Here is a 26,320-nt window from a genome sequence, read left to right as displayed (position 1 = left end):
GATGGGAGGGAGGGAGCGTGAGGGAGCAAAGGTTGGGGGAGCAGGGAGGGGGAGCCCGTAGAGGCAGATGTGGGTGTCGAGAGACCCAGAGAAGGAGAGACTGGAAAGAGGCAGGGGAAGTGTGCCTAGGGGGGCTTCCGATGGGGGGACGGCGGGGACAGAGGGGGCCGATGTTACTGCCGTAGCGCCCGCGAGCGCGTGGATTGCATCTCTTCCCTCGCTGCTTCCCCCACACACAGCTTTTCAGCCCTCCCTTTTTCCTTCCTCGCTTGCGACTAGAACGCACCCGCAGGCGGAAGTGCAGGTGACGCCATCAGCCGTCGCCTGAGTGGTGGCGCGCGGTGGCCGAAAGGCGAAAGTGAGATTTCGAGGGCCTCCGTGGGAGGGTAGTGCTGTCGTGAGTAGGGCGGGCGGGGAAGTTGGAGAGGAGCGGGCCCCGGGCTGTGTGGGAAGCCGGTGCTGCAGCGCAGTCCGAGCGCTTTGTTAACTGGAGGCGGGATCGGCCAGATCCGGGAGGCGGAGCCTCATTCTGAGCTGCTGTACATACTTTTCATTTAATTCTTGGCAGTTTGTTTCGGCCTCCAAATCACGAATTAGGATTTTGGATTTTGAGAGATAGCGTCTTGTAAAGGAAAGAGGCTTCTTTGCTTAACGTTTAAGTCTTTGGATGTTAGACTTCCTGAACCTGAGTTTCCTCTTGTGTAATATGAAGGAGGTGGATGAGATGTCCAAGATCACTACAGATCCTCGTGATCTTCCTCTTCTTTCTTGCTGCTGTTGCTGCTTGTGTTGCCGCTGCCACCTCCTCCTCCACCACCACCGCTGTTACCGCTGCTGCGGGGGGGTGGGGGGGTGGGGGAAGGTGGTCTCAGAGGAAAAGAGGGATGTGTGCCACACTTTGGATACGGTTTACTGCATGACCCTGATTTAGCTCTTGCAGTTCAACATTTATCTGTGAAGTCGTCGTCTTAAATAATCATCCTTGCCTCTGTACATCTCTTGGAAGAAGTATTGAGATGGGGTTTGTGAGTTCATTTTTAGGTGTCCGAAGGACTTCTAGGATTTTTGAAATGATAGTGTATTGAACTCAGTTACTCCTTTTTGGTCTAGAATGAGCACAGTGGCATAAGGAAAAAGAAGCAAACATCAAAAGCAGATGTACTGGCTAAGAAACAAAGATAAAGTATGTCTCAGTTGACATAGTTGCCATTTTAAGAATGCTAAGTTTAGCTGAGTGTGCCTGAAATTTTTAGCATTTTTTTTTCTTCTAGCATTGGCATACCACATGAAATGTGGGTAGCTGCCAGTACTCTACAGAGTACCATGGCAGAATTGGCAATGATTGAATCAATTCATTCAAGCAAAAATTGATCATGTGCCTACTGTGTGTCAAGTACTTAGGAAATCAAAGTCTCTGCATTCAGAGACTTTATAGTGTAATAAGCGCTATCGTAAATAAGCATACAAAGTGCTAGCCATCTGCCTGTTCCTCTCCTTCAGTACTTGCTGAGTTCCAGTGTATAACAGTACACCACTTTGTGTATCTTACCATTACAGATTTATATCTTCTATAACCTCAGCTTGATCCCTCCCTCCTACTTTGTATATCCTTAAGCACCCTTTTCTCCTGTTCTACCAGAATACTTTTTACAGTCTTTAAATCTCAGCCTCATTTTATTATATATCACTTTACTTCCAACTTCAGAGAAGATTGAAACTGTTCGGCACAAAACTTCAATTTTCCAAATGTTAGAAACGAAATGCTTCCAGATCTTTCTTTTCTGCAGTATCAGAAGAATGAGAAATTCCCTCCTCTTAACCAAGATTAACTCTACATCCATACTCTAGTTCTAATCTCTTTCTCCTCCGTTAATTATCTTTTCCTTTCTACAGTTCTCCACATTTCTGGTTCGTTATCTCTCTGTAACATTCACTCTATGTCCTTTCCTTCACGATCAAACATCTTTAGAGAGTATACTACAGTTTATGTTTCTAACTTATTATCTGAAATTCACCCACCAACCCTCTGCAGTCTAACTTTTGTAGCTATCACTCTATCAGAAAGGCTCTATTTCAAGTAACCGCATTACTCAGAAGAAAATAAGTTCTGATTCTTATGCATATACCAAACCCATTGCCATGAAGTCATTTCTGATTCATTAATGGACGCTTTTACACATATAGTTAGACTAAATTCCCCAGCTTTCCTTACAATTAGGTATGGCCACATGATTGAGTTCTACCCAATGGAATGTAAACAAAAGTGATATGCTCATTTTCAGACTTCATAAACTCCTCCCATACAGGATTTTCCTTACTCTTTCCTCATCAGCTTGATACCATTGAGCATGTTGTTGTTGTTAGGTGCCCTCGAGTCACTTCCAACTCATGGTGACCCCATGCACAACAGAACGAAACACTGCCCTGTCCTGTGCCATCCTCACAATCGTCGTTATGCTTGAGCTCGTTGTTGCAGCCACCATGTCAGTCTACCACGTTGAAGGTCTTCCTCTTTTCCACTGATCTGTACTTTGCCAAGCACAATGTCTTTCTCCAGGGACTGATCCCTCCTGACAACATGTCCAAAGTATGTAAGATGCAGTCTCGACATCCTTGTATCTAAGGAGAATTCTGGTTGTACTTCTTCCAAGACAGATTTGTTCCTTCTTTTGGCAATCCATGGTATAATTCAATATTCTTCACCAACACAGCAATTCAAAGGCATCAGTTCTTCTTCCGTCTTCCTTATTCAGTGTCCAGCTTTCACATACCTATGGTGTGATTGAAAATACCATGGCTTGGGTCAGGTGCACCTTAGTCTTCAAAGTGACATCTTTGCTCTTCAACACTTTAAAGAGGTCCTTTGCTGCAGATTTACCCAGTGCAATGCGTTGTTTGATTTCTTGACTGCTGCTTCCGTGGCTGCTGATTGTAGATCCAAGTAAAACGAAATCCTTGACCACTTCAATCTTTTCTCCGTTTATCATGATATTTCTCATTGGTCCAGTTGTGAGGATTTTTGTTTTCTTTATGTTGAGGTGCAATCCATACTGAATGCTGTGGTCTTTGATCTTCATTAGTAAGTGCTTCAAGTCCTTTTCACTTTCAGCAAGCAAGGTTGTGTCCCTGCATAACACCAGTTGTTAATGAGTCTTCCTCCAATCCTGATGCCCTGTTCTTCATATAGTCCAGCTTCTCGGATGATTTGTTCAGCATACAGATTGAATAGGTATGGTGAAACGATACAACCCTGACACGCACCTTTCCTAACTTTAAACCAATCAGTATACCCTTGTTCCATTCGAACAACTGCCTCTTGATCTATGTAAAGGTTCCTCATGAGCACAATTAAGTGTTCTGGAATTCACATTCTTCGAAATCTTATCCATAAATTGCTGTGATCCACAGAGTCGAATGCCTTTGCATAGTCAATAAAACACAGGTAAACATCCTTCTGGTATTCTCTCCTTTCAGCCAGGATCCATCTGACATCACCAATGATATCCCTGGTTCCATGTCCTCTTCTGAAACCAGCCTGAATTTCTGGCAGTTCCCTGTCGATATACTGCTGCAGCCGTTTTTGAATGATCTTCAGCAAAATTTTGCTTGTGTGTGATAATAATGATATTGTTCTATAATTTCCACATTCAGTTGGATCACCTTTCTTGGGAATATGCATAAATATGGATCTTTTCCAGTCAGTTGGCCAGGAAGCTGTCTTCCATATTTCTTGGCATAGACGAGTGAGCACCTCCAGTGCTACATCTGTTTGTTGGAACATCTCAAGTGATATTCCGTCAATTCCTGGAGCCTTGTTTTTCATCAATGCCTTCAATGCAGCTTGGACTTCTTCCTTTGATACCATCATATGCTACCTTTTGAAATGGTTGAAGGTTGACTATTTCTTTTTGGTATAATGACTGTGTATTCCTTCCATCTTCTTTTGATGCTTCCTGCGTCATTTAATATTTTCCCCATAGAATCCTTCACTATTGGAACTCAAGGCTTGAATTTTTTCTTCAGTTCTTTCAGCTTGAGAAAGGCCAAGTGTGTTCTTCCCTTTTGGTTTTCTATCTCCAGCTCTTTGCACACCAGTGAGCACAGTGACCTTGTAAAGTATATGTTGACGATGCTAGAGTCGGATGAGAGAATGAGCATGGTGGCTGAATCACTACTTGGAAGAGAGCTACCCACCAATTAGAAGCACCCTTTTTTGGACTCCTCGTGAAAGAGAAAAATTGAAATTTGAGAACTTTATCTGTTACAGGAGCTAGAATGACCACGACTAATCCAGAAGTTGGTACAGGAAGTTGGGTACTGCTAAGAAAATAACCTAAAATATTTGGCATTGGCTTGATAATGATTCAACAGGTGATGGGGAAACTTAGATTGAGGGTGGAGGAAAGAAGCCCATGTATTGTAGGGGCAAAGTAATTGTAAAACTATCACCCGTGATTATTGAAAAGCAGACCACATATCTGCTGACACTGTAGCTTTAGAGGAAATGGTCGAAAAATAGTCAAAGTAATGGTGTGTGTTGCTTTTTACATTTTACTTTTAACCAAGTTTTACAAGTAAGAGCTAAGCTCAGGAAATAATTGGCAGAAATGAAAGGGAATAGAAAGTGTGCAGGGATATGTGCAACTGGAAGAGTTGGAAAAGCTGACTTTCTAGACCTCAGACAGTAAAAATGGAACTGGAAGAGACCTTGAGTACAGTTTCCTTATGATTTAGTCCTGCAACAAAGATCAGATCAAGGGTTTGGTCTTCCTAACCAAGTCCATTGTTTCAGATGGCTTCAAGATGGCTGTAATAAAGTTTAGAGAGAAACTAGCATGAGGCAAAGAACTAAATCAGGCTTGAGAATTATGTAAGAAAGAGCTTTGGGTGTAATTACTGGAAGTAAATAAGAAATCTAAGTTTTTAAAGGAATTTAGCCAGATGTGAAAATATCTTTGTTAAAGTGTTGAAACAACTCTTAGGCCCCCAAACTTGAATAAGTAGGAAATAGAGTATAAAAGCTTTACATCTCACCAATACTCACATGTTATGTGGTCATGGAGAAAAATGAACAAATAAGAACGTTTCAGAGGCTGGCATCAGGGGCCGTGTAGAACAATGGAGAAGGGTTCCTTCCAAAGAGTAGAACTGGGATCCCATCAAAACTTCTCCAGTCTCAGGAGATGGATCACAAAATGCCTGCCAGTATTTTGTCATTGTCATGCTTCAGTATTACTGAGTGTCTCACATTTTTCTCCCTCCCAATGAAAGTGTATATTATACTTATCTCATCCTTGATCTACCACTGTATATTGGGTTTGAAGGGACAGGGGGTAGTAATTAAGATAACTTACCTTTTTAGTTCATAGGTTGCATCTGGACCTAATGAAGAGAGCTGCACATTACTTGCAAATCCTAGACTTTCTGCCTGATCCAGTGACTGGATGGAACTTCAGGTTGTCTCCCTTGGTGTAGGATTGTTCCATGTATGGGAAGAGAGGTACACATTTAATGATCAGGATAGTGTAGTCTTGCAGACACTAGATTCTTCTTACTGGGAATACAGTTAGACTCTATTCCCCAGCCTCCTTTGCAATTAGGTATACCATTAGATGTCCCCATGAGGTCCTAACCAGTGGAATGTGAGAAGTGATGTGCTCCTGTTTCAGATCCGGCCTATAAAAACTTCACATGAGCAATCCTCTTAAGACATCCCCACTCCCCACCAACTTGAGGCAGATGAATGCATGTGCTTTGGAAACCACGTCTGAATGATGGCGAAGCCATAAAATGGAAGGTCTCTGATTTCCTTGGAGGATACCCAGTAAAAATCTAGTGCTGTCGAGTCGATTCCGACTCACAGTGACCCTATAGGACAGAGTAGAACTGCCCCATAGAGTTTCCAAGGAGCGTCTGGTGGATTCAAACTGCCAACCCTTTGGTTAGCAACTGTAGCACTTAACCACTACACCACCAGGGTTTCCTCCTTGGAGTTCACGTGCATTCTTTTGTGTTAAGGCACTGAGATTTGAGGGCTTATCCTAATATAGCCCTGCCCCTCTTCCTCCAGATACAACCATTCCTTACCTAGTCCTAATTCCCATAGCAAAGGATGAGCCCATGAATCAGGTGGACCAAAGTACTCCCATCCCCCAACCATAGTGATTGGTTCAGGAATGGACAGGTTAACAAAACCAAGCTCATCAGAGACATTCTCCCCATTTTGGCTTGCACTATTGAGAAAGAGGCACTGAACTCTGAAATTACAAGCAAAGATTGCCTCTGGCCTTTGGTCACCATGCAGAGAAAACTTGCCTGAAAATGAAATTATTACAGGAAAACAGAGGCAGTCTCAATGGTATTGAAAGAGGGCAAAGAGCTCTTGAACTGTTTCAAATTTCCTTGCTCTCTTCTCAGCACTGAATCCCCAAGGGGTAAGGGGTAAGGGGTAGATACTGCCAGGAAGATTTGGGAATTCAAAAGCAGAAGGAGCTTGTGGCTTGTACCCTGTTACTCACTTGGAAGTCTGCCCAACATGGCAGCTACAACCAAGTAGAAATGGCAGCAGATTATGTTTAAGCAGAGAGGATCAGGCTGCATCTCCACTGACTACAGTAGAGTGGAAAAAAAGAGTTGCAGAAATATTCCTTTAAGAGGGACATAAATATGGTTCACAGTAAAAGCCCAGTTGCTTGCTAGGAACTTGCTGCAGTACAGAATGAGAGAGCCCCATGGCAGAGGCTTTGGTGTGAATCCATGGATTGGATGGAGAAGGCTATTGAGAAGACAAAAGCGTCCACAAGTTCCGAGGTAAGGACAGAGGGAAAACAATCACACTTTGTCCTTACTGAGAGAATAGACTGTAAGTTGTATCCACCATGGACATTTCAGCAACAAATGTAGAGAGGTTGCAGAAGATAGCAAACAGACAAATGCCCTGGCCCCAATGCTGTCTGTGATGCTGAAGGTATTACCTTCTTCAACCAGATAAACTCTTAGAGAAGGGCGAATACCCAGATAATAATTAAAACTTTGAATTGCCTGAACTTGAATCCAAAATTGATTTGAAATTTGAAACAGACTGTTAAAACCTGAAGAGACTAAAATTGGATTTTTAGTCCCAACTGAAGTTGGTACAACAAAGTCAGGGAGTTGGTAACAGTAAAGGATATGATTGGAGCATGAAAAAAGCCTGATCCTTGACCACATCTCTAATTGTACATACACATCCTGCATGACAAAAGTTAACAAATTAGAAGAGCCATCCACTGAGATACAAATTGAGGGCAAGGGAACAGAGATGACCCAGCAGCATTATCCCCAAACTGATTCCCTAGCTTATAATTTTAGATACAAAGACCAAAATGGAAATAACTTAGTTAAGTTTTGTTGGGTGGTGTATAGACATTGTATTGCAACCCATTGCTAAGGGGCAGAAAACAGATTTACAGGTCATCTCTCCTTTTGTTTTCCAAACCACAGTTATTGAAAAAGTGACCAACAGCCAACTAAGATTAAGAGAATTGTATTGACAGAAATACCAAGCTTTGCCAACAAAGACTTATGCTTCCAGTACCCTCTCATTTCTGGGCAAGGGGAAAAGGAGAGCATTCTAGAACCCAAGGCCACTAAATTAACTGACCAAGAACCTCATCTAAAGCTAGGGTGCCCTTACTCTCTTTGTTCCTTGTATTTACCACATAATAAAATTATCTCTACTATGCTTTACCATGGAGCTCTGGTGGTGAGTTGGTTAAGAGCTATGGTTGCTAACCAAAAGGTTGGCAGTTTGAATCCACCAGCCACTCCTTGGAAACCCAATGGGGCAGTTCTACCCTATACTGTAGGATCACTATGAGTCAGAATCGACTTGATGGCAATGAGTTTAGCTTTTTTGGCCTGCTGTACCGTGAAGAGCTACATCCAGGCCTGACCAAAAGAAATGCATGTCATCCGGAACTCTTTTCAAGCAGAATGCAGTAACTGGATAAGAATTTGGCATGCTATGGATATAGTTTAGGTTGTTCATGGGATGGTTATGTTGCCTTATCTTAGGCTAGGGCATTTTTTAAATGATATGTATAGAAGTACAAGCATGGGTGTTGGGTAGCCGAGGGGTATAATGTAGTGGACAACAGTCACTTTTTGTCTGCCTATCTTCAGAAAATGCCTTTGCTCGGTAAGGGTGTCAATCGTATGATTTTTGTCCTGTGCCATAAAGATGGACACATGAACCAAGCCAGTCTTTCCTGAGACACCTCTGAAAATTTTACTTGTGCCAGAGCTGCTGCTGACCGTCTTTGATACAACATGGAATGAGCCTATCGTATTATGTAATGAAAACAAAAGTAGCCAGGTATGAGCAATAGAAAAGGAGCTATAGTCCAGATGAAATCCAGGATTTCATCCACTTGAAATCCAGGATTATAGATTTACCTATTGCCCTTCATTCATTCGGAGCCCTTGTGGCACAGTGGTTAAGAGCTCAGATGCTAACTACAGCAACAGGTTTGGTTCTAGGTGTCATGGCCCCATTCTTAGAGAATCTTATATAATGAGATTTGGGGTAGTAGTTATGGTTGCGCCCTACTTCCCTCCCAATCCCCCACCATGGAGATATTTCCTCAGTTGACACCCTTGGAGAATCTGTATTTGACTTTATTAAGGAAGATAGTGATTTGTGATTACTTCTTAATTGTCAAATGTATTAGTCTTGTTCCTGCACCTACCTTACCTGACTCTTATGGTATTTGTCATCAACTATTTAGGATCTCCAAGGGGTCCCCAATAAAATAATTATCCTTCTTCCCTGGCAAGGCTCTGAACATTTTGGGAAATGCAACAAGAGGTAGAAATCGGGCCAAAGTATATCTATTAATGATAAAACTAAGTTGGTTGATGCTGCTTAGTGCGAAAGTAAATAGGCCTGCTAACTGGACCCCAGTTAGATTTATACCTACAGTTCCTAGAAAAGGATAGTACAGGGGGTCAAGTAAGAACTTGGTCTCTGTGGACACACTTGTTCTCCAAAGGCTGTGGGATGGAGCTTAATCAGACATTCTTCACAAATTTACTCAGTATACAAATCACTCAGCCTCCCCAAGTATAGAGAAAGACCTAGAACTAATTGAGGTCCTTTCACAGGAAGCAAACATCAGAAGTGGGCAACATATTTTCTCTGATTCCTACTTGAAACTCACTTCCATTAGTTGCATGATAACCTCCTAGGTATTCTTTTATCTCTCTAATTAAACCTACTTATTTTCCTTTATGAGCCTCTCTTCCTCTACTTGGCCCTTAAATTTCAAGAGTTCCCCACAATTCCCTATTTTTATTGCCCCAGTTTTATTTTACATACACTCCCCTAAGGAAGCTCATTTTCAGTTACCATGTTTAAGCTAATAATTCCATATCCATTATCTCCCGCCCACATAGGTTCAGGATGACCAATTCAATCACCGTATTCAAGCTTATGTTTCTTTAACCTTTATATCCAACCTAAACAGATCCAGGATTACCAAATTCTATTTACTTTCTTCATATCTAATGGCTTTCTTTTCTTTGACCTCGCAGTCACTGCCCTAAATTGGCTTCCATCCCCTTTCACTCATACTATTAAAAAAAAAAAAAAATTGCCTTGGAGTTAATTCCGACTCATAGCAACCCTGCAGGACACAGTAGAACTGCCCCATAGAGTTTCCAATGAGTGCCTGGTGGATTCGAACTGCTGACCTTTGGTTAGCAGCTGTGGCTCTTAACCACTACACCACCAAGATTTCCATACTATTACAATAGTCTATTAATTAATCTCCTTGCCTCTGATCCTATTCTATTCCATTTTATCCTCCACATTGCCACCTGAGCTGCTTTTCTAACTTTTAAGAAACAATTATTTCTGAATACAAAGCAATACATGTTCACTGTAGAATATTAAGAAAATACAGAAAGGCACACACACAAGAATATACTGATAATTATACCAGCCAGAGGTAGCCTTAGTTGACATTTTAGTACAGACCTTTACAGTATTTTCTGTTTATTTTTAAACAGAATGAGAAAGCTGCTGCTGCTGTTTAGCGTACTTTTTTAAAAACTTAGTATGTGTGAGCATTTTCTCAGGTCATTACACATCCTTTACACTATCATTTGTGATGAATAGATAATGACATAGCAATTTATGTAAGACAAGGGTAACAAACTGGCAGCTTAGAGCCAGATCTGGTAATGCTATTATTTTGTCAGTACAGCATTTTAAAGTGTCAGAAATCTGAATGCCTTTTCATGGGCATGTTGTCACTCTTGTTAGCTGCCTTCGAGTCAATTCTGACACATGGTGACCACATGTGTGCAGAGTAGAACTGTACTCCATAAGGTTTTCAAGGCTGTGACCTTTCAGAAGCAGATCACCAGGCCTTACTTCTGAAATACCTCTAGGTAAGTTTGAACCGCCAACCTTTGGGTTAGTAGTCCAGCAGTTAACCATTCACACCATCCAGGAACTGCTTACAAGGCATGTTGTTATTGTTAGGCGCCATCAAGTCGATTTCAACTCATAGCAACCCTATGTGACAGAGTAGAACCACTCCATAGAGTTTTCTAAGCTGTAATCTTTACAGGGGCAGATCGCCAGCTCTTTTTTCTCTTGTGGAGCCACTGGGTGAGTTTGAACTGCCAACCTTTCATTTACCAGCAGAGTGCCTACCTGTTGTGCCATTAGGGCTCCTTTCACAAGGTATATGGTCTTCAATTCCCTACAGTTCCCATGAAGTCCTATTCTCTTATACCCAGTATCATTCACTCATTTATCTTACCTGTTTTTATTTTTGTTATTTTTTGTGGGTTTTTTTTTTTTTTAATTTGAGTTGAAAGTTGCCAATTTGGCTAAAGTAAGAATAAATTTTCTTTCATTCACCTAATATGTGTTGCATTCCTACTATATCAGTCTCTGTATTAGGTCAGAAAATGATGAGCAAAACAAATGCCCCTTTTGGCTTGAAGGTTATGGTCTAGTGTGGGAGACATACAAATCTATTGCTAAATACTGAAATAACAACTACAAGAGAAAAGTACAAGGAATGTGACCTGAAGAGTTCTGTCTGGTTTAATTTTGGGAGGGAGCAGTTTCCTAAGGAAGTAATGTCTGGACTGAGAACTAAACAAAAAAACCCATTACCACTGAGTGGATTCCAACTGATTCTGACCCCATGTGTTACAGAGTGGAACTGCTTCGTATGATGTTCTTGGCTATAATCTTTATGGAAGCAGATTGCCAGGCCTTTGTTCCACAGCAGTGCTGGGTGAGTTTGAACTACCAATCTTCAGGTTAGTAGTCAAGTGCAAACCATTTGTGCCAGCAGGAACCTTATAGTAAGAACTACTTAGGCAAAAAAGTAGAGATAAATATCCCTGGCTGAAGGAGTATATGTATGAAACCCCTGAAAAAAAGAGGTATCAAACTGGGTCAAAAAAACTGTAACACAGAAAGTGAATGGAAGAATGTTGCAAGATAAGGCTGGGGAAGAAAACAGGAGCCAGATCATCCAGGGCCTTGTGGACCATGCTAAGGATTTTGAGATGTATATTGAGATAAAATTTCCCTTCCTCCAATTTCTCTCCATCCAATGATCCTAGTCTTCTTTTCTTTAGATAAATATCCTTCTCTTTTCAGTCATTCCTCATATGAGATGGTTTTGAGATCCCTCTAACCTACTGATGACACTTTTCTGGAATTAATATAGTGTTAAAGTGTTAAAAATATCACAGTTAAGTAATAACAGGTAGCATCAAGGACAAATTAGCCCTGCTCTGTTATTTATTTTTTAGTCCATTGTTCTGGAAGCAGAGCCAAGAAGTAGATAAGCTGAGAGCTAAGGGGATGACAACCTAGCATAAAAAGTAATTAACTATTGGCCATGTTAGTAGAACAGAGTTGGCTGCATAAATAATTCAAAATCAATTAAAATGTCATATGGATAATAAATATATCTTTACTGTTATATTTTATTTTGCTCAAAAAGTATCTCTCCTCTTAAAGTTTATGTTAAAATTAAAATTGGTATTATTTTTCTGAGTGTGCTTCTAGGTGCATAAAGAAGGAAATAAAAAAAAAAAAAAACAGAAAAATGTAGAGATTCCTGGATAGCAATAGAAAGCCACTATGAAGTTAAAAATATGCCAAGCATAGTCTACAACTAACTGATGTGCATATATTCTTGGTTACTACACAAGTAAGCTGTCCACAGTTAAATTTAGTGTTCCATTTTATGTTTGTTAGTCTGGCAATTTGTCCTTGTTTGTGTGGGAAACTGAAAGTGATTATGGCATAGAAAAATTCCTACACAGAGATCTGTGAGTTTCTGATATTTTTTACTTTTAAGATGAGCATCAAGAACATTTCATGGCTCAGCAGAATCCATTCAGCATATTAAAAGAGTCATATACCATGACCACGTGGAACTTATTCCAGGAATGCAAGGATGGTTCAACATTGGAAACTCAATCAATGTAATACACCACATTAACAGAACAAAGGAAAAGAACCACATGATCATCTCTATGGATGCAGAAAGAGCATTTGATAAAACCCAACACTGTTTCTTGATGAAAACCCTCAACAAGACTGGAATAGAAGGGAAGTTCCTCAATACGATTAAGGGCATATATGAAAAACCGGCAGCCAACATTATTACTTAATGGAAAAAAGTTGAGTGTTTCCCCCTTGGAATCGAGATAAAGACAAAGGTGTCTGCTTGTATTAGAAATCCTAGCAAGAGCAATAAAATAAGAAAAAGAAATAAGAGATATTCAAATTGGAAAAGAAGAAATAAAATAAATCTCTACTCACGGGTGACACGATCCTATATAGAGAAAACTCCAAATAATCCACAAAAAAGCTTCCAGAGCTAATAGAGGAATTTAGCAAGGTCAACAACAACAAAAAAAATCAGTTGGATTTCTATACACCAGCAATGAGAAATCTGAAAGGGAAATTAGGGAAACAATCGCATTTACAATAGCATCTGAGAGAATAAAACACCTAGGAATAAATTTAACCAGGGATAGGACAGACTTATACAATGAAAGTTATAAAATACTACTGACTCTAAGATGTTCCATGTTCATGGACTGGAAAACTTAATATTGTTAAGATGTCAGCGCAACCTAAAGATCTGCAGATTCAGTGCAATCCTCATCAAAATTCCAACAGAAATGGAAAAACCAATCCTCGACTTTATATGGAATGGCAAGAAGCCCTGAATAGCTAAAGCAATATTGAAAGAGAACAAAGTAGGACTTCACACTTCCTGATTTCAAAACATATTATACAGTAATCAAAACAGCCTAGTACTGGTATGATAATAGACACGTAGACCAATGGAATAGAATTGAAAGCCCAGAAATAAGCCCACACATCTATGACTTTTTACAAGGATGCTAATTAAGTCCATTCAATGGAGGAAAGAAGAGTCTCTTCAACAAATGGTGTTGGGAAAATTGGGTCTACATATGCAGAAAAATGAAACAGGATCCACTGCTTCACACCATACACAAACATAAATTCAAAATGGATTAAGGAAGGACCTAAATGTGAAAAATAAAACCATAAAATTCTTAGGAAAAAGAATGCAGGGGCAAGACTGTTGGGCCTGGATTTTAACAATGGATTATCTGATATAATAATAAAAGCACAAACAGTAAAAGACAAAATAAGTAAATGGGACTTTATAAAAATTAAATACTTCTGTTCATCAAAAGACTACAAAAAAGTGAAAAGACAAGTTACTGATTGGGATATCTTTGGAAACCATATATCCAATAAGAATCTAAAAACCAAAGTATATCTAAAACTTTGACAATTTAACAACAAAAAGACTTACAACACAATCAAAACTGCTCGAAGGACTTGAACAGACATTTCACCAAAGAGGATATTCAAATAGCCACCAAACACAGGAAAAGATGCTCATGTCATTAGCCATGAGAGAGATGTAAATCAAAACCACAAGATACCGTTTTATTCTCACTAGGATGGCAAGAGATTAAAACAAACAAAAAAAAAAAACCCAGAAAATAACAAGTGTTGGTGAGATGTAGGGAAATTGGAACCCTTATCCACTGCTGATGGGAATGCAAAATGGTATAGCTGTTGTGGAAAAACTAAAAAAGAACTACCATATGATCCAGCAATTCCACTGCTAGGAATATACCCAAAGGACTTGAAAGCACGACATCCGTGTTCAATGATGCACTATTCACAATAGCCAAAAGGTGGAAACAACATAAATGTCCATCAGCAAAGGAATGGATAAACAAAATGTGGTATGTACATATAATGGAATACTACTCAGCCAGAAAGAGAAATGAAGCCCTGATACATGCTACAGCATGGATGAAGCTTGAAGACATTATGCTAAGTGAAATATGTCAATCACAAAGGGACGAATATTCTATAACCTCACTTATTGAGACTATGTTGGCATCTCCTATCTGAAGGAGAGATGAGACGGCAGAGGGGGTCAGAAGCTGGTGGAATGGACACAAAAAGAGTGGAGGGAGGAGCAGGCTGTCTCATTAGGGGGAGAGCAATTAGGGGTATATAGCAAGGTTTATATAAAATTTTGTATTAGAGACTGACTTGATTTGTAAACTTTCACTTAAAGCACAATAAAAATTAAAAAAAAAAAAAAAAAAGTTGAATTGGCTAATGATTCAGGTTCCAAGCAAGTTAGTATATTAACTACAAACAACAGTATTTAAAAAAATGAAACAATTCCCATTTGGAAGAGGAGGAGGAGGAGGAGTGGGCAAAGAAGGCAAAAGGAGCAACCTGCAGAGTAAGAAGAAATCTAGAATGGTGCCTTGCAAGCAAACAATACCAGTGGTTTGAGAAACCCTGCCTTTGAACACCATTCCTGATGCTTCTCCTCTCACCCCTGTGTGCTCTGCCCCCTGCTGGCCATCCTGGACATTTTCCAGTCCCTGTGTTTAGCAGCTTTCTGCCTCACCCTCTGTAGGTCACCCTGACAGCTTCTCTGGGGACACTGAACACTCTTGCTGACACTACAGCCAGTGTGGCGCAAGGCAGAGGCCAGAAGCAGCTGATTATTTCCACCAGTTCCCCAGGAACTTTTTTATTTCATCTTCCAGCATGTGACTTACACCAGCATGATGAACCAGCGGACATGGGTGAGATCCTGTCCTTGGATTACAAAACACTTAGGAGCCAGAAAACACCACCAAGCTCTCTCAAAATCTTCCTCCTTCAGGAAGCCTGCCTGTATTTAAGATTCTTCACTTGCTCCTGTTTCTAATCCCAAAAACCTAACTTCCCTGTTGCTGTTTTCAATACTTTGAGTCTCTGGGTGGTACAAACACTTTGGCTGCTAACTGAAAGGTTGGTAGTTCAAGTCCACTCAGAGGTGCCTCGAAAGAAAGTCTTGGCGATCTGCTTCCAAAAATTCAGCCATTGAAAACCCTACAGAGCACAGTTCCAGCACGACACACAGGGGGTCACAATGCACCAGAATGGATTTGGCAACTGCTTTGGTTTATTTCAGATAGTAAATGGCAAAGTTAAAAATTTAATCCAGATCCTTTGATTCCAAGCTCAGTGCTCACTCCACCCCACCAGATTCTCTTAGGGGAAAAAAATGTGGGCTTAGGAGGCATTCAGCAGATTGCCCCAGAGACACAACAAGGCAGGAGCCAGAATGAGACTAGTCTAATCCACAGGCCATCTGGGCTCCTCGATCTCATTTTAGCCAGGACTTTCCCTACCAAACCTTCACTCCACCATCAAGTCGGCTTCCCAGGGGCAGTGTGGAGGATGATCCAGATGTGGTGGCCCCCAAGCTCTGATCTCCTTTCCTTCTAGTGAGTCTGCAGTGTGGCCAAGGCACACTGGAAGTGAGTCCTTGGTGGCCAAGTTTCCAGTGACCATGCACCACCCTATTATCCCCAAGTCATATGACCCTGGAGCAGGTAAGGCTCTTGTCCCTGGGGCTTCATGGCAGGACTCTGTGGAGCTATTGGTGAAATTCAGAAGGGATTGCTTCAGAGATGTAGGAGGGAGAGGGAGAGTTGATAAAAATAACAGTTCTGATATGATTCCTAAATTGACAAGATGTGTTTGGAGGGAAAAAAATTCTAGGACACACTCCCCTAATATTGCTTGATTATACTTATTTTATTATGTGGTTTGTGTTTATTTTGAAAAAAACTAATAAATTTTAACATTTTAATAAATAATTGTAAAAAAAAAAATGGAACAATTCCTGGCTTGTATCTTTCTCAGGACAAATTGAGTCAATTAGAAACTCAGACAGTGATCTAGTGACGCTAGAAGAATCCAACGAGTTACAAGTAAATCTTTCATACATTTATTAATCATTCCACAAATATTTATTAAACACCTATCATGTGATACACAGTATCTAGGGCACTGGTTACAGCTCATACAAAAATGCATTGTTTATGACTGCATTTTGTTCAGGGAATAGGTAGTATAGTAGATGCTTAACATACAAACAAGGGGTTTACCCAGAGACCTTCTTGAATCTTCAAATAAGTAAATATTTTATATCACATAAATTAACCCAGAAGTGACAGTAAAGTATAACTAAACTTTGGTACTGTCATGCATTAACAAAAAATGGAAAAAATAGGCAGTGAAATAACAGAGCAAGAAGAGTGAAATAGACCCATGCAAGAGCAAGCTCAGAAACATGCATACATGGCAGTTTAGTACATGACACAGAGTATTTTAAATCAGAGGGGAAAGAATGGAGTATTCAATAAATGGTTATAGGACAACTGGAAAAAATGGGGAAAAAAATTAAATTAGAACCCTACTTCACACTGTAAATTAAAATTTTCATATGTATTAAAACTCACTCCAAAAAGCAAAAATTTAAAACTTTTAGAATAAAATGCTGAAATGTGTGTGTGTGTAGAGAGAGAGACCCCAGGACCTTTGGTGGTGCAAGCAGTTATTCCAAATGGCAGCTAACTGAAAGCTCGGAGGTTCAAGTCCATCCAGAGGTACCTCCGTAAAACGGCCTGGTGATCTGCTTCTGAAAAAATCAGCCACTGAAAACCCTGTGGAGCACTGTTCTACTGTGACACACAAGGGGTCACCATGAGTTGGTATCAAACAACAACTATGGGTTTTATACACACAAACCATTATATGAAATTATAGAGGAGAAAAGGTTTTTAGCAAGACACTAAAATCATAATCCATAAAGGAAAAATGTGATAAATTTCAGTATATCAAAAAAAAAAAAAGAAACATTCTACATGACCAAAGAAATCTATAGTGGTTTCTGGGTCACCATTTATTCATTCACTTAACAAATATTTACTTAGGCAGTGGGGACCCAGCTATCAACAAAATAGACCAAAATTCCTGCACACATTTAGGTTCTATTCTAATGGGAGAGTAAAAGAAAAAGAGAAATAAGGAAAAAAGGGAGACAGCGAGTGCTACATGTGGGAGAGACCTGTAATTTACCACAATGTAGTTGGGAGATGAGGGTATTGGTGGTTCATTGGCAGAATTTTCACCTTCCATGTGGGAGACCTGGGTTCAGTTCCCTACCAGTGCACCTCATGTGCAGCCACCACCCGTCAATGGAGGCTTACATGTTGCTGTGATGCAGGCATGCAAGTATTCCAGGCAGAGGAATAGAAAGGCCTAACCTCCTACTAGTGTGCCTTCCTGTACAGAAGGTACTGGAAAACTGAAAACTACTTTGCCCAGCCTGTCTACATCTAGGGGTCCCGGTTTATTTGATATGAATTTCCTCCAGTCAGCTATAAATCACAAAAGACTGGCACTCAGAACCAAGCTAGGTCAGGAGAAAGGCAGAGTGTGGGACATCCATTTTGTTGGTACAGATTTTGGCAGAAATTTCTGAAACATAGATTTCAGGTTTTGGCAGGAAGTTTTTTGATTGTAGCAGAGGTGGCATGATTTTTCACTTAAAAGCTCTAGCAGCAGAGATGGAATTGTTGTGGAACCAAATGCTTTAGCTATGGCTTAAATTTGGTAGTTTCCTGATCTTGGCAGGAGCGGTAGCTCCCCTGGTGGCCCAGTTCTGGGGTGTGACTTTGACTATTAATTCTGGAAGCTCAGCTAAAATCCATTCTAGTAGTCCTCCAAAATAATTCTGTAAGCCATTTGATACCCTATGAGTTCGAATTGACCCCATGACAGTGGGTTTGGTTTTTTAATACATTCCTTTCTGTTTAAATTAGAATGTTTTCTAGTCTCTGCAACTTAACCCTGACCCATAGATTAGTATTAGCAGTGCCTACAGACAACATCGTCTCAAGAAAATGGGAATATGTGATTGGTTATCTGATCTGGGAGGGTTTAAGGAAGGAGGAATACTTCTAATATCAGAGGGTGGGACCCAATCTGTTTTACTTGAATGATCCCTTGTGGTTGGCTAGAATGAAGTGCCCACTGAAGGAAACATTTTGCCAATCATGTGGCTATTGTGAGAATAAGGAATACAAGGTTTGTGGGGTTGGCTGTCTGCTTCTCATATCAAAAAAGCTTAAATAAAGAAAACTACAAACTCAGGATTTTAAATTCCAGGCTCCAGGACTGGTCAGAGAATCAGGGAGTTTCTATAATTGCAGTAAAAGAAATTCTTGCATCTTTAGGTCCAGGGCAACCATATCTCAAAATAAGATGCCAAGTCTGATCTTCCAAATTGCAGAATTACAAGAAAGGTTGAATTTTCGGGTTCTCCACGGTTTATATGTAAAAATCAAAGGGCATTTGGGAAACAGTGGGACCCAGAGAACACTTGAGTGAATTCAAATGACTTTTGCAGTCTACAAAACACCAAACTTAATGTGTCTCCCTTGGCAGCAGCCCCCGTTCCCTTTCTGTTGAGACTATCCTTGCCTTACCTGAAATTGCTATAACAACATCATTTAAGGACACTGCCTTATGCCACACCTCTACCACTTCTCCTTGCATCCAGACCTATAGCTAGAGACATAATCCATTAGGAGAAGGTTTATGCATAAAAGAGTGGCAAGATTTTGCTAATTTGTAGCTCCAGAAAACTGTAAGTATGAATAGAGATGGAGAAGAAAGGAATGCAATTTTAAATAGGGTCAAATTTATTGATATGGGTACATACACCAGGCATTCTCAATTCAATGAGCTAATTCAGACAGCTGGGAGTGGTTACAATCATTTGCTTGCTTCCATGACCAAAACGTATTTTCAATGATGGACAGTGCTAAGTGGATTTGAGGTATTAGAAACTCCTCGGCAAAATGTAAAGGAAGGTTAGAAAGCTAGAAATAGAAATACTATATGGTCCAGCAATCCCACTCCTAGGAATATATCCTAGAGAAATAAGAGCCATCACATGAATAGACATATGCACACCCGTGTTCATTGCAGCATTGTTCACAATAGCAAAAAGATGGAAACAATCTAGATGCCCATCAACAGATGAATGGATTAAAAAAACCGTGGTACATACACACAATGGAGTATTATTCAACTATAAAGAACAAAGATGAACCTGTGACTATAAAACGGATGATCCTGGAGGGCATTATGCTGAGTGAAATAAGTCAATCACAAAAAGACAAATATTGTATGAGACCACTACTGTAAAAACTCATGAAAAGGTCTACACACAAAAAGAAACAATCTTTGATGGTTACCAGGGAGGGGAGGGGTGGAAGTGTAAAAGCACTAAATAGACCACAGATAAGTGGTAACTTTGGTGAAGGGTAAGACAATACACAGTACTGGGGAAGCCAGCATAACTCGTACAAGGCAAGGTCATGGAAGCTCCACAGACACATCCAAACTCCCTGAGGAACCGAATTGCTGGGCTGAGGACTATGGGGACCATAGTCTCAGGGAACATCTAGCTCAAGTGGCATAACATAGTTTATAAAGAACACGTTCTACATTTACTTTGCTGTGTACGTCTGGGGTCTTAAAAGCCTATGAGCCGCCATCTAAGGTGCAACACAGGTCTCACCCCTTTGGGAGCAAGGGAGGATGAAGACAACTAAAGGCACAATGGAAAGACTAGTCCAAAGGACTAATAGACTACACCTACCAGGGCCTTCGCCAGACTGAGTCCAGTACAACTAGATGGTTCTCAGCTACCGCCACCGACTGCTCTGATGGGGATCACACTAGAGGGTTCCAGACAGAGCTGGAGGAAAATGTAGAACAAAATTATAACTCGCGGTCGGGGTTGGCGGCGTGGAGGCGGGAACCTCGATCTATTTGGGCAGTGAGGGAAACGTTGCTTACGGGGGTTGGTCTTCGCTGGATATGCGTCTTCTGTAGGCCTCTTGTTGGTTAGAGCTATTGAATAGGAGACGATCCATAGCACCAAGTCAATGGCAGGGGAATCCCTTGAAAAAACCAAGATTTATACCCCCAGGAAGAAGTAATCCAAGTCCAAATGAAGAGATTACAAAGCTGAATCCAGATGTAAAATTATTTGAGGTTGCACCAAATAAGTCACAAAATGATTCCAGAACATGCAGTTTCAGTCTTCTCCATACTAAAGAGAATACTAGAGAAATTAATCACAGGGATAATTATAGTGGAAAATATTGTTCTGAAGCATCTGCGATGCCAACATTAGATCCACCTCATACAGTGCAAACTTGGATGAGGAAGCACAGGCTGGTACCAGTTCACTACAGGTAATGTTGGATCACCAACCCGTTGCTGTTACAATGGAGCTGAAGCAAGAAGACGTTAAACCACCTCCTCCACTGGCTTTATGTTCTCAACAGAGTGACACTTTTGAGCAAAGAGAAAAACATGAATTAGTACATGTTATGGAAAGATCAATCTTTGTTGCCATCTCTGTCCTCTGTTGACATGAGAATAACATTGTCTCCATCTTCTATTCTAAGGAGAGTTGAATTTTTTTGGCAAGAGAGTGGAGAACACTTTAGATCACTATTAGGGTATGATCCTCAGATTCTGCAAATGCTGAAAGAGGGGCATCAGATAATTTTAGTAAATCAAAAAAATTTGGATTCTCTCTTCAGGAGAAGAGGGATTGATTGAAAAGAAGGCAACAGCTACAGGAAGAACTCCTAAGAGCAAAAAGTGGAAGGGCTGAAAGCAATTCGCTTAACGGCACGGTCTGCCGGAATATAATGGTCTCTCAATTTTTTTTTTGAATCTTGCAATTTAATAATTTTAATTTTTCAGAATATCCTAAAGCAAAATGCATATTCTTGAAAAATGTTACTCTCTATTAATGAAAAACTTTGTTGATGTGAGTTTTTATTTACTAAATTTTCCTTTGAGATATATTCAAGTTTACTTATTGGTTGGCATGATTATATATTTCATTGTTTCCCTCTCATTTTTTTTTTCTAAGAAGTTTAATTGTTGTCTTTATAAAAAGATAATTTCTCATTAAAATATAGCATGTCATTGTTATTGTGTGCCCTTGAGTTGATTGCTACTCATGGCAGCCCTATGGGACAGAGTCAAACTGTCCCATGGGATTTCCTGGACTGTGATCATTATGGGAGAAGAACACAGATCTCTTCTCCCACAGAGCGGCTGGAAGGCCAACCTTTCAGTTAGCAGCCAAGCACTTAACCATCACACCACCATGGGACCTTAAAAATATAAAATACGCAGACATATTTACAAACACATACTCTCCGTAAGTTCTAAGTCTTCAGCATTTTAAATTAGAGCTTTGAGACTAAAGGTTTTTAAATCAGTCTGATGTAAAAGCTGTGCTAACCAAATAACAAGCTTGTCTGTATGACTTCGATTTTTTTTTTTAAATATGTTTTCATCTTTGGAAGAAGTCCTAGGATTTTAGAGATGGAAGGTATTTGGAGACCCCTTTTTTTCCTCATCTTTTCAATTTAAAGGTAATGAAACTAAGGTCCAGAGAGAAGTCAGTGACTTATAATGGAATAACAAAGCTTTTTATTGCAGAGGCATGACCAGCACTCAGCATTTCTGGCTCTGTGTAATTTTCCCCCCTGCTATTCTTTTTTTTTTTTCAATTCCATAGAGGAGCCCTGGTGGCGCAGTGGTTGAGAACTTGGCTGCTAACCAAAAGGTCAGCAGTTTGAATCCACCAAGCTGCTCCTTGGAAACTCTATGGGGCAGTTCTACTCTGTCCTAAAGGTCGCTATGAGTCAGAATTGGCTCAGTGGCAGTGGGTTTGTTTTGGTTTTTTTTATCCCATAGAAGCAGAAATGCTCTATTCTCTAGATTTAAAAACTAAAAATATTTATTTTATTAAAATTGCTTCAAAAGATTGTTAGGCTTTGAAATCAGGGGAATTCTATCAATTTCCCCAATCTTCCCTTCCTCTTTTTTGGCCAGCAATTAGGTACAATATTCTAATGGAGCTGTGTTATATTTTGGCTATGTGATTTTAAAGTATGCCTTAATTTAAATGTCCGATACTAAAGATTTCTTTCACAGTAAAAATCAGAATGGACAAAATTAAAATTTTATTTAAAATGAAAATTTCCAAAAACATACTGTGTGTTTATAATTTATGATACAATTTATTGCTTTTATGTTTATTTTTGTAAATACTGCAATTTTGGTATTTGTGGAAATAAAACCTTGACTCTTAAAATATACAACTTTATGTTAAATCTTTAATATGTATATTCTTTAAGGATTTCTATTTTTGCTGGGGCTTCATTGAGAAAGGCTTTTAAGCCAAGCTTTATAAAGGGGTAAGCAGAATTTCAGCAAAGGATCCCTGGTGGTACAACTGTTAAGGCTGGGGGTTTGAACCCACCCAACAGCTCTGTGGGACAAAGACTTGGCGATCTGCTCCCATTAAGATTCACCCAAAACCCAGTGCCCTCGAGTCGATTCTGACTCATAGCGACCCTATAGGACAGAGTAGAACTGCCCCATAGAGTTTCCAAGGAGCGCCTGGCGGATTTGAACTGCCGACCCTTTGGTTAGCAGCTGTAGCACTTAACCACTATGCCACCCATTAAGATTACAGCCTAGAAAACCCTATGGAGCATTTCTACTGTGTCACATGGGGTTGCTATGAGTTGAAAACTGTTTGACAGTGCCTAACAACAACAGAATTTCAGCAGTATGGGAAGAAAGGGTGTTTGAGGTCAGAGTGAGCAACATTAAAAAAAGGCACAGAGAATGGGGAAAAGTGGGACAGGGTGTACAAACAAAATACAGTGCTCAGCCGGGTGATGTGAGTGTGGAGAGTCAGGGAGGGCTGTGATAACCTAGACATCTCCCCCGTCTAAATGAGGTGTTCCTGTTTAGCTCCAGCTGAGTTTTTATATGTAGGAATAAGCCAGAAATCTAAATTTTTTGTTAAATTTTCTAAGTCTTAAATGTTTAAAATTAACATGTTTTTAAAACACTGGACAGACAAAATATTTCAGTGAGCCTCATTCAGCCAGTGGGCTTCCAGTTTTGTGACCTCTGGAATATAGAAAAGGTTCTCAAAGTATAGGGACTGACCAGCAACCTAGGCATCACTTGATAACTGTTTAGAAATGTAAATTCTCAAGCCTCACCCATTTCATGCTGAATCATAAACTAGGGGTGGGGTTTAGTAATCAGCGTTTTAACAAACTTTCTCTATGATTCTGATGCAAGATAAAATTTGAGAACCACTGGAAAAAAGTATTTTGGAATATAGCTTGGTACCTAAATCATGCTAGATTCTCAGGTTTCTTATTGAAGAATGAGTGAAGGGGAATTGAGAATATAAATTTGAAAGTTGGTTGGTGCCAGATTATGTATTACATTAAATGCAGGTTTTAAGGTCAGCTTTAACAATGTGCAATGGGAAACCATTGAAAGCTTTTGATTAGCGGAAAGATGTGATTAGAGGCATGATATAGGAAGAGAGTTACAGCAGCATTTAGAGGTGACATTATAATGAGGAAATTAAATTCAAAATTTATGGTTATAGAAGAAAAATCAAAGGTAAAGTTGACTCTTAGGGTACTATTTTAACTTGTTGACTGCCTAATCGGTTAAAAAAAACAGCATTTTATATTCTTTATTAGATTAAAAATTTCTATTATAAAAATGCCTTGAATATATATTTATCATATTATCTTCTCTCTTTAATCTGTGTTATGACTTTGTTTTGAGTCTAATGAATTTTATAATTCTAATTTAAGAAGATGTTTTACAGCATATTTCTATTCTATTAAATGCACCTTTACAGTAGCGAGCTTTAACTGGAAAGCAAATTATTGTATGAAATGTACAGTCTTAGCATGCTACTATGAATTCATAATGTTCATTTTGAATGTTGACTTTGTATAGCTAAGTCAGAGTTTTTCTAAGTGTGTTCTATGGAGCATTAATTCTGTGAGATATTTCTAGGGAAGAGTTTTCTGTTCAAAAAAGTACATCTGTTTTGGTAATTAAGTTCTAAAATCAGCATGGAAGGTAAAAATTACGTATAAACAAAATTGCCTTTGAAAATTCTCTTGCCCACAAAATAATGCAAACCTAGTCTGCTACAGTCGTATTTTTCTCCAGTATTGTCCAAGATTGCTGTTTCTTTGGTTGTATTAGGTGACATAATTCACTAGCATTTAGGGGCTGTATACAATTTTTAAAAAACTTATTTTTATGTGTTTTTAAACACCAGAATTACACTCATTGAAATGAATTTACAGCAGCATATGATTCTGCTTCATTGTATAATTCTTTCTCCTCTCCAGCTTTCCATTATATGGACATATGGTTTATGAGAAATTCTGTATAAAGAAAACTACTTATTTGAAAGTAGGTCCCTTTTTGGAGGCAGTGTTTATTATCATCCTGCATAGTATCTTAAAGAAATTCTGAGCTAAAGCTTTTTTCCCTTTTTTTGTGATATTGAGACTTGAGTTTGGGAAATACTTAGCCAGCCCACATTAGCAGTTTTTGCTGAGGACAGGTTTCACTAAGGGAAATGTGTGGAGGGAAATTGTGCCAGTAGTAGTCAAATACACTGAAGCTACCAGACTGCTTACATACTGTAGAGAACCGTTTGGGGCTATGAGCTTTACCTATAAAATGCAATGCTGGGAAAACATCACAGAAAAGAGTGATTTTACTTTTTAAAATGTAGACTCGATTCTCTAGAAATACAAAAAATTTGAAAAGACTATTTCATCTGATGTATTGGTCATTTAGATAGTGAATAGGCTATTTTTGCCACCTTTCTGTTTTCCCTTCATACATGTGAACTTAAATGGATACGTTATTATAACTTGTGGTATTCTAAGCTAAGTATGTTAAAGTGGCATCCCAAATGCCTGAAGATTTCTTACAATATTCAAATTAAGTACTTTTCTTTTTGTATAATAAGACATCAGCTTGGTGTTATTTCTAGGATTTCAAATTGGTTTGTTCCAGTTCAAACCCCTGCTGAGAATTTGCATTTTCGCCTCAGATATATTGAATCAGAATCTACATTTTAACAAGATCCCCCAGTTGATTCTTATGTATAACTTCCTGAGAACTTATTAGAAATGCAAATTTTCATCAGGGAATTTGTTGGAAATGCAAATTCTCAGCAGGAGTTTGAACTTGAATGAACCTGTTCTAAACCCTGGTTATTTTGTTTTTGGAAAATTTGTCTACACTATTGCATCTTGCCTTATGTGAAAATGCTTAAAATATGAGTCATTTTTCATGTGCCTTCTTTCAGTGTAATGTCAAATTTTAAAGAGACATGTTTAAATAACTTACAATGTAATAATTTGTATATGTACTATAGATAATAGTGGTTAAGTGCTTTGTTGATACATGTCCTCTTAAATACAAGGTAAAGTAATACACTGTATTGATTTGTATACTTTTTGTATGCCATAAATCAAAGAATTCAGTACTATAGAGGTAAAAAATTTTGATTGGGCATTATTGAAATATATTTATTTGGAAGACTGTATTATAATAAATGACAAATGTACTATTAAAAAAAAAATTCTAACTCGCAAAAAAAGACCAGACTTACTGGTATGACAGAGACTGTTGAAGCCCCGAGAGTATGGCCCCCAAACACCCTTTTAGCTCAGTAATGAAGTCACTCCCGAGGTTCACCCTTCAGCTAGAGATTAGACCGGCCCATAAAATAAAACAAGAGTAAAGGGGCAAACCAGCCCAGGGGCAAGGACTAGAACGCAGGAGGGAACAGTTATCCTGGTAAAAGGGACCCCAAGGTTGAGAAGGAAGAGTGTTGACATGTCTTGGGGTTGTTAATCAATGTCATAAAACAATATGTACTATTTAATGAGAAACTAATTTGTCCTGTAAACCTTAAACTAAAGT

At 39.3% G+C, this 26,320-nt stretch overlaps 1 protein-coding gene across 1 annotated transcript; it reads left to right on the top strand.

Moving 5' to 3' along the window:
* Positions 1-67: 67 nt before the first annotated feature.
* LOC126076716 (uncharacterized) lies at positions 68-21,288 on the top strand. Its single transcript, XM_049885283.1, has 2 exons — positions 68-304; positions 20,342-21,288. Exons 1-2 carry the CDS (start codon positions 68-70, stop codon positions 20,708-20,710), a joined length of 606 nt encoding a protein of 201 aa, XP_049741240.1. The 3' UTR covers positions 20,711-21,288.
* The last annotated feature ends 5,032 nt before the right edge of the window (positions 21,289-26,320 follow it).

The sequence above is a fragment of the Elephas maximus genome, chromosome 5, assembly GCF_024166365.1.
Source record: "Elephas maximus indicus isolate mEleMax1 chromosome 5, mEleMax1 primary haplotype, whole genome shotgun sequence".
In the NCBI taxonomy this organism is placed as follows: domain Eukaryota; kingdom Metazoa; phylum Chordata; class Mammalia; order Proboscidea; family Elephantidae; genus Elephas; species Elephas maximus.
The sequence above is the reverse complement of the archived record's forward strand: the minus strand, read 5'-3'. Positions and strand labels throughout refer to the sequence as shown.

Excerpts from the sequence above, each read along its gene's own strand:
- LOC126076716 (XM_049885283.1), top strand. The coding sequence starts at position 68 with ATGTGGGTGTCGAGAGACCCAGAGAAGGAGAGACTGGAAAGAGGCAGG. Across the intron at positions 305-20,341 it reads ACCCGCAGGCGGAAGTGCAG|GCCTCTTGTTGGTTAGAGCT; the intron begins GTGACGCCATCA and ends CGTCTTCTGTAG.